The sequence below is a fragment of the Bidens hawaiensis genome, unplaced genomic scaffold, assembly GCF_021521415.1.
Source record: "Bidens hawaiensis isolate Kalapana, Puna unplaced genomic scaffold, B.hawaiensis_p1.1 tig00004101_1, whole genome shotgun sequence".
NCBI classification, from domain to species: Eukaryota; Viridiplantae; Streptophyta; class Magnoliopsida; order Asterales; family Asteraceae; genus Bidens; species Bidens hawaiensis.
The window spans coordinates 2,086,222-2,095,223 of NW_027491241.1; the positions used below are offsets into that span (position 1 = coordinate 2,086,222).

General features: G+C 41.9%; 1 protein-coding gene across 1 annotated transcript; it reads right to left on the bottom strand.

The window, feature by feature from the left end:
- Positions 1–4,650: 4,650 nt before the first annotated feature.
- LOC143625319 (uncharacterized) lies at positions 4,651–6,680 on the bottom strand. The gene is made up of 3 exons (XM_077095685.1): positions 6,491–6,680; positions 5,022–5,138; positions 4,651–4,940 (listed from the first exon to the last, which is right to left on the bottom strand). The coding sequence occupies exons 1-3, from the start codon at positions 6,678–6,680 to the stop codon at positions 4,651–4,653; spliced, it is 597 nt and encodes a 198-aa protein (XP_076951800.1).
- Positions 6,681–9,002: the final 2,322 nt, after the last annotated feature.

Consider the following 9,002-nt stretch of genomic DNA (forward strand, 5'->3'; position numbering starts at 1 on the left):
CCGTTTGTCTCACATATGGTGGGACATACGGGTTTAGTGGAGACTTCTTTTCAGATGTTTTCTTTTTCTCTCCACTTTTTGGTAACACTTCCTCTTGATTTGTCTCACTCGACTCAGGAGACTTGTCCGAGTTAGATGAGACAGGACTCGGAGCAGAAACCTTAACACTTGCAATAGGCTTACTAACTTCTGGTTCTTTAATCGTTACTTTAACCGGAACTGTCTGACCATAGTCAACATCGACAGATTTCTGATTACTAGGGTCATAAGTGTAATTATGATTGAAAGGTGGTGGAACTTCATGATAACCAATTCCTCCCCTTTTTGGGGAACCTTGATCACTAACGAGGTGATCAAGTATAGCGGAGGAATTTCTGAATTGTTCAAGTTTCCTGTTAAGTTCCACCACTTTTACCTGGTGATCAGCTATCTGTTTTTCCCTTTCAGCTATTAGTTTGGTTTTCTCTTCTAGAACTTCATAGCTAAGATCAATCACTTTAATTTTTTCAGCAAGCTTTGCTTTAAGACTTTTAATATCTGTTTCACTAGCTTTAATTTTTACTTTGTAACTATTTTCTCTAGCTTTAGTGAAATGATGATCTTCTTTTAAAGTTTTATATTGCGCATCCAAACTAACAAACTGATCAGTTAGAGTTGTCAGTTGTTCAGACAGATGTTCACACTTAGTACAAGGGAGTTCGGTACTTACCTCGGAGAGCTGGTCTGCTACATCTGCCATGTACGCTTCATTTTCGCCAGTTCCTTTCTCACTATCTGCATTTTCGATGTTTGCCAAGTTGGCCTGTTCAAATACTTCTTCAACATGCAGATTCCAGTTGTACTCTTCGTTCTGTCTGGAAATCATGGCTCTATAGTCATTACCACTACCACTGTGCTGTGTAGATCTGTTTTGACTGCGTTCTACACGTTCATTCTTGCATTCTTTTGCAAAGCGGCCATTCTGCTGACAGTTGTAGCAGCGAACCTTCGTCTTATCAAACCCTGGCCTCTCACCGACAAACTTCCTGCCAGTCTTCTTCATGAACCTCTTAACCCTTCTCACTATCATAGCCATCTGCCACTACAGATCCATCTCCTCCAGATCATCAGCATCGATCTGGTCATAGTCTTCATCCAAAACTGCAGGATCAACGATCTTACCCTGAATGTAGTTCTCATACGAAGCAATAAAAGATGCATAGAGAGCAAACTGTTGTTCAGCAGATTTGACACTCATGGGCATCTTCAAGTAGTTGTTGTTTGAAACACTTGGGGAATAACTACTCTTGGTCGCTTGAGGTTGGGAAGTATTTGACCCTCCAGCTACAAAGCACACATCACCGTTCATGTTGAGAGATACATGTCCTTCGTGTGTTGAGCTCGCGCCTGACTCTCCCTTAGAGTAATAAGCAGATGATTCCGTTTTCGAACTTGATCCTGAGTTAACCTTTGCCCCATACATACCCGGATCTTGAACCTGATCGGTAGGTGTCTCCTTTCGTACCATGTTCAGTTCAAACGTTCTTAGCTTGTTAACTGCTGTCTCCAGGTCATAGTCAGCAAAGTCTTTATCTTCTCTCATCAACACTGTATACATCTCCCATTTTGGTGGGAGAGCATCAAGAAGCTTTTCAACAATCTCATCTTCTTTGTAAGCAATTGAATAATTGCTGAGTTCAGTCATCAGATGATAATATCTAGTGATGATATCATCAAGTGATTCATTTTTCAGATACTTGAAGACCGAGAATTGGGTTTTCAGAAGTTTAATCTTCGAAGCACGAATTCCTACATTGCCCTCAAAACGGTTTTCAAGAGCTTCCCAAAGCTCTCTAGCAGTCTTGTACTTTCTGAAAGTGTGCAGAATCTCTTGTGGAAGAGCCATTGTAATTGCTGCATGAGCTTTGCTTTCGGCTTCATACATTTTCTTCTCTTCATCTTCCATCTCTTTGTACTTCTTGATCTGATCACGACCCTCATACTCAGCAGTAGGTGGAATGTAACCATCTTGTATGCATACCCACATCTTGGCATCTTGGTACTTGACATATTGTTCAAAACGATCTTTCCACGCTACATAATCAGTTTTCTTAAGCATCTTGGGTGCCTTTGTAGCCGAACCTGCTTCTACTTCCATCTTTACCAGTTCGGTAATGTTTATCGAAGACATCTTTCACAAAACGCAAAGTAATCCGAAAATCAAAAATTTTCTTTTCAAATAGCACTGTTGGCGAAGTTGTGGATAACTTCGCTTAAGACTTAACTTCGTGTGAATTTGTAACTTCGCTCACTTTCTTAAATTCGCCGGATTGGCGAAGTTGAGAATAACTTCGCTTAAGTTGAGCGAACTTGGTAGGTAGGCGAAGTTGTGGGTAACTTCGCTTGAGTTAAGCGAACTTGAAGAGGTAGGCGAAGTTGTGGATAACTTCGCTTAACCTTATATCTTCGCCGAAACCCTACTAACAGTGACGGCAACTTCGCCTGATGAACACGAACTTTCTGCAGATTAGATTTCTGGGTTTTTCGAGGTGTGTAAAGGTTTTATGGGTTGTTTATGATTGTAGGAGATGAGTATGACACAAAAACTCAGAAAACTCGTCCCGCGAATAGTCGAACGGAACGATTTCTACACCCGCGTGATAATCCCGAACCACACAATCGAGCAAAAGCTCTGATACCAATTGTAGGTTCCCAGCCGGATCTACACGAGATATCGCGTTCTACGTAGGTGCGGAATCCCTACGTAAGACGTTACAAGTATAGAAAACACGATACGATAATCAAACACACGTTGTATTTCAACCGTTAACACGTGATACAATGATCACTAATACAGACTCTCTCTGACTCGAATACACGAAAACTGAAATACTGAATGAATTGTTATATGAAACTTAAGCCGTAACCTAAGTTTATATAATCACGACAACTTCGCCTGGCATGTTCAGGCGAAGTTGTCACTAACTTCGCTTGTCTAACAAGTTCGCCCATATCAGCGAACTTGTTAGCAACTTCGCTTTACATACAAACACAAATCTAACTAACACGATTACAGACACTCGACACTGAACTACTGACATCATGCACCAACAATGGTAAAGCGGATTCAGGGCTTTAATGTGTGGGCCCCACTTAACATATGAACTAATAAATTTGTCACACCCTATTTGTCCCATTAAGTATTTTGGGCATGAGTTTAAGTGGATAGCAATATCGGCAATCGTGGTTTTTGTGTTATCTGTAATTAATAAAAATAATTTGAGTATTTTATAAATGCAGTTTCTGGTTCTGATTCCATTGTACATTTTTTTTCGGGACGAAAAAGGGTAAGTGTGGGAATGTGATGTATGGGTGAAATAATGTGTGTTAAGTGAGTTATATCATGTTTTTTGTGTGTTTATATATCTTGGACACGATTACTTTGAGTAGTTTTACGTTTACAGGTGAGCGGAGCTTAAAGAAGCAAAATTGTAGCATTTGAGATGGAGTGCAAATGAATATTTTATTATGTGAAGTGATAGAGAATTTGAATACGATGACGTGGCCGAAAACGGGGCGTGAAGCCAAGTTATATCGAAGAAGTTATGGGCGAAACACTACGGCGGGTGACAGCCCCACCGTAGCTTACGGTGGGGACTTCCACTGTAAGGCATGGGACCATGACTGTAGGCGCATACGGTCGCCTGGATGGAAAAACGGGTTTTTGGGTTTTTGCTTACTATTTAAGTCCAGTTCAACCCTAGGATGACCATCCTTCATACCCTAACATATTGGGATGATTTTGGAGCCTCTTTCCACCATCCTAACACCTCCAAATCACTCGAATCATCCACGCCATCTTCCGTTGAAGAATCAAGAGAGCTATAGAAGATGATTATGCAAGTCATCCGGTGGATTTTAAGTAAGCACACTATCGGCCAAGAACCGTCGGTCCAACGGTTCTTGAGTGGGCATTTTGGGGATTTTTAGAAACACAGGCTTGAAATAGAAAACACATGGTCAACATGTTAATTTGGGAATTTCCCCCCTTTGCCCTGACATTATGGGCTATAAGCCTATAAATACATGAATGCTCATCCAAACGATACACCAGTCCACCCTCGAACCTCTCCTAACCCTTACCCGCTCAAAATCCAAGAGAAAGATGGTGTTTTGTGGTTTATTCATCTTGAAGCATGGATTTAAAGCTATGTTCTTCATCCAAGTGGTTAGTCTTGAGTGAAATTTCTGTCCACAAGTCCCAAGGGTGTTGAGATAGCCATGTCAAGATTTAAATTAGTTATTTGCTTTTCTTGAGGCAAGGTTGTTATGATTTTATGTTAATTTGATAAATAACTACGTGTTCAACTATGATTTATGATTGTTATAATCTTATGTATTGAGTAATTACTATAACTAAAAATATTGGCTTTGTGTATTCTGGTGTTTTATGAAATCTCAATTATTTATTATCTTTTCATTTCATTAACCATATTTTATTAATAAGTGAAACTTCATTTATCTGTCGACGTATCAAATATGAATGTGTTTGGATTAAATAAAAAAAGTTACAACTCTATAAACATTGTGATAAATAAATAAAATATTTTTATTCCTAAATCACAAGCCTTAGAGCACATTAACTCTAGCTCTAACATGGCCTTGAGACACCTAAAACTGCTCTGTGATGCCCAAATGTGCCATCAGAAGCCAAACATGAGTCAAAAACTCGCCCCCTTTGCGAAGCTGCTGCTCGTGGTGAAACCCTCTGCAGTGAGTAGCAGCATAAGCAAGAATCTCAATCCATACTTGACTCATTACCTTCCACATGCGTCCGGTTTCCATGTTTTTCAAAGTTAACGCGAGCCAGCAACCATCAAAAAGCGCAGATTTGCATCGATCTCCCTTCACTTTACTAGGCAAAACCTCAAGAGAATCAACTTCTAGAAGCTTCTTACAGGCTTCAACCTTTTATGTAATGGGTCCTTTTTCTTTGAAGAAACGCATCGCTTTAGCACAAGTGTCACGATACCGGATCATACCAATACCGATTGGCAGCATTACAAGGTAAGACACGAGAAGATATAACAGATAATCAGATATATGCTTACTTTCCTTACGGTGGATATTTGCATCAACTTCATCTTCAAGGCCAAGATCTGAGTAATAGCAAAGAGACGTAGCAATGTGCTATATAAGAATGCTCTGATCGAATTCGACTTCAGTAATACTCCATAGAAGAGCGTTGCAATCTTTCTCTCTTAGAGAAAAACTACCCTTATGTGTACATAACACTTTGGGATCAGAGTTAACTACCATCAGTTCACGAAATTGCGTATAAATTAAATCTTTTAGCTTGTCTGTAACTTTGCTATAAGTCTTGTAACGGTGCTGTGTGCGAATGTTATCTATCCCAATACATTTCTGAATTTGAATAAACATAGCAGGCTTCTCTTCAAGAGCGACGCTTAGGAGGTTAAACTGTGCGACGGAACCAGACCATCTTCGCTTTGTCGGATTTTTCAAGAATGGGAATATGAGGACATTCCGAGTGATGTTTCGTTGGCTCAACCAATGATCGGTCCAGTCTGAGCGAAGCATGGTAATAAGAGAAATTATGTCCAGTAAAATGGCTACACAAATTAATAGGCAAGTAATGACAATGTCAAGGAAGTGGTAATTGCTCATATTACACTGTGTAGGTCCCGACGCAGGTGGATCTAACAACGTTCTTGGATAAACCTTAACTTAGTGCTAGCGGAAATCAAACTAAGCAACCTAAGAGGTCTCGGATCTTGAGTTTATGTTCTAGTATAGAGAGAAAAAAGGAGAGAGAGAACTAGTGAGAGAGAGTAAGTATGTGAATGTTTGAGAATTTTGGCAAAAGGTTACTTTCTCATGGCATGCTCCCTATTTATAGAGGAGCATGCATGAGAAATGGTTTTATTTCCAAATGCCCAATGGGCTTCATTACATTTCCCTTGGGCCATTTCCCTTGTGCTTCATACATACAAAAAATAAGCATCTAAAGCTCAAATACATACATTCAATACAAAAGACTTAATACAAAAAGAGGCCTAATAATATCCCTCTAGTCTTTAGTATTGAAAACTGTCGGTGTCGTAGACGAGGCATTCGTCCTCGGTTAGTGGAAGTTCAACAAGTCTGCGGACGAATTTGTTGAAGGCTTCAACTATCCGGTCTGTGTTTTGACAACCCAAATCCTTGTCGGTTCCCAGCGGTGAGTTGTAGAGATTTTTGACATCTTCTATATGTAGTCCCATTAGCTCGTGCTCGTCAAACACTCGTATCTCGTTCATGTTACGGCAGTGGATTACGGCCTCACCGGTCTTGTTGTCAAATTCCCAACCAATAAAGTCTCGGGGAGTATTGGGAAGGAAGGGCTCGCCATGATATATTTTGTGATAGTCTTTTGGCGCCCAGTACCTCCACATGGTACGTGGCTCTCCGGTGGTCAGATCAATCTCCCGTGGGTTCTTGAACTAGAGACCCTTATTAACTTCAAAGTACTTGAATCCGTCGTTAGCTTGGTGGTACAAGAATCGCATAACCCAACCTTTAAGATTCTCATCAAACGACCCTCGTCCAAGCGCCTTTTGAAGATATCGAAGATCAAGCTCTGGTAGTGACTTTAGCTCGTGATGATCGAGGTAGATTAAATCACCGCTGTATCTCCGCATCACCCAACAGCTATTCTTCTGATTGTACTTTTCATAGACTATCAGTGAATCATCGTTGTAATGATAGTTGAATATGGGGGCATGAACAGGAATTGACACAATACGCGTATTTCTTTTCTTGGGTGTTGCTTGTGTCAAGTCAGCGAATCATCGTGATAAGGATAGTCTGAGACGGGATTTGTTGCAGGAGCCTCTGAAGCTTGAGACTGTGATGAAGGAGTATCAGGATTAGGCGAGTAGTTGAGATAGTCGTCTTCTACTCCCTCCTCTGTGTTTTGAGTAATTACTTGCTCCAGGCCCGTTCCTGCATCAATAAAAGCTTTTAAAATACCTGCAAAGTTATCTTCAGGGAATATTTCTTTGTACATGTCACTGATTTGTGTGTCGTGCTCCCTGACTTTTCCGGCAGAGTCGTGAGCAGCAGGGTCTTCATAATGATGTTGAGTGGGTGGAGGTGATTGAGTGTTAACTCCACCTCCACCTCCTACTGCCCGGCCCCTCCGTCTCCTCCATTTCCACCATCACCATCATCATTGTCATCAAAACTGTCATGCACATTGTCGTCTTCTTCATTTTCACCATCATCCTCATCATCATCAGTCTTCTCACCTTCATCACCTTTATCATCACCAGCTTGGCCGCCCTGTTGTACCACATGACCAACAGTCGCCTCGCCTCCGGATTCCATACCCTGAACTCCTCACAAGACCCCACTTGGTCTTGCGGGTTGGTTGCTCACCACCTATCTGAGAAGTCTCTCCTGACCTTCTCCAACTCCTGAAAACGGCATCAAGCCTGTTTTCTAACTCTGAGGCGGCTTGATGTTTTTTGAAGAACTCCTCATTTAGCTTTGACTGGCATTCAGTTATACTTTGTTGCTCAGCCAGTTTGACTTGAAGAGCTTCGATCTCTGTTCTGAGCCTTGAGTTTTCAGCAATAAGGGCATCAGATGAAGTAGTTTGACTTTCAAGTGCAGAGACCCTGGAGTTGGTTGCTTCTTTCTCAACATCCCATTTTGTTGCAGCATCTTCAATCTTCTTAAACAAGTTAGCCTCGAGTACAGTGGCAGAGGGTAGGTTCCTTTCAAGTGTAGCCACTCGGTCAATAAGCCTTGAATGATCTGCCCTCAAATTTGCGTTTTCTGAGGCTTCGTGGTTCATTAGCACTTGCAGATTCTGGATTCGGGCGTGGAAAGTGTTGATCAGCAGTCTTTGGTTTTCAGCAAGTGCATCGCTTATCTCCTTCTGCTCTTCCAACATTTATACCCTTTCCTTTAATGCTACCTTCTCATTCTCATCCTCAATTTCTTTCTTTTTCATCTCTTTGATAAATTTGAGAAGCCCAATTTCTCGTTCCGCCCTTTTAGTGTTGGATTCCTCCAGTGCGACGATCCTATCAAGGATAGGATCGGCGTATACTGGAGGGGTCGAAGACTTCCTTCTAGTAATGGGTTTCGGTGAGATGATTGTGGAAGGTGGGGTGGTGGACAGGATGGGTGGTGAAGTGGTCTGGGTAGGCAGTGTAATGGATTGGATGGGTATAATAAGGGTGTGCAGGTGGGTGGTGTTGGCTGTTTTTTTGGTGGTGAGGTGATAATGGTTTGGCTCCATAGGCTTGTTGATTGGATGGGTGAATTGAAGATGGAAGATGTGAATATTGAAGTGAAAGTAGGTTCAGTGGTATTTTGTGTGGGTGGTGGTGTGGATACTAATGGTGTGATTTGGGTTGGTTGTTCTGGTGGAGTTGTATGTTGTGGCTGTGATGGTGGTGGTGAGGTTTGAGGTTGGTCTTGAGGTGGTGAGGGTGGAATTTGAGGTAGGAAGGTGGATATGGGTTGGTCCATTTGTAGGGATTCTGGTGACGAGTCGGGTGAGTCATGTAGCATGGTTTTGGCTTTCTAGGCCTTGGATTTGGTTCGGGTTTTGGGTTTCCTATAGGAGGGTATCTTGATTTTTGCTACATCTAAGTCCTTAATGGCTTTGGCTAAGGCCTCTTTGGTAACTACAGGTTGGTCAGAGGGTTCAGAGGGTTTACCTGTGGAGGGAAGCTTGACAATGAGCTTGGGAGGCTTCTGGGAGTCCCCAAGCTTCCTCAAGCACTTCAAGGGAGGTTGGTCTTTTTCTTCCTCCTCTTCTTCAAACATCTTTTCTTTGCCTAAAGCGCTACCAATAGAAGGCTTGTCAGTAGCCTTCCTCTTCAAGTCATGCTTGGCCTTGGTTCTCCCCTCAGCAGGTTCAACAGACGAATCAGCTTGATCACCTTCAACCTCAGGCTCATTCTCAGGAATCTCTCCACTTTCCACAGACGCCTCATCCCCGGCAG

Bases quoted from the DNA above. Each gene is read 5' to 3' on its own strand.
- LOC143625319 (XM_077095685.1), bottom strand. From the start codon at position 6,680: ATGCGGAGATACAGCGGTGATTTAATCTACCTCGATCATCACGAGCTA. The intron at 5,139-6,490 runs GTCTCTAGTTCA...GCTATTACTCAG, and splicing joins GTACTTTGAAGTTAATAAGG to ATCTTGGCCTTGAAGATGAA. The intron at 4,941-5,021 runs GTATGATCCGGT...AAAAGGTTGAAG, and splicing joins AATGCTGCCAATCGGTATTG to CCTGTAAGAAGCTTCTAGAA.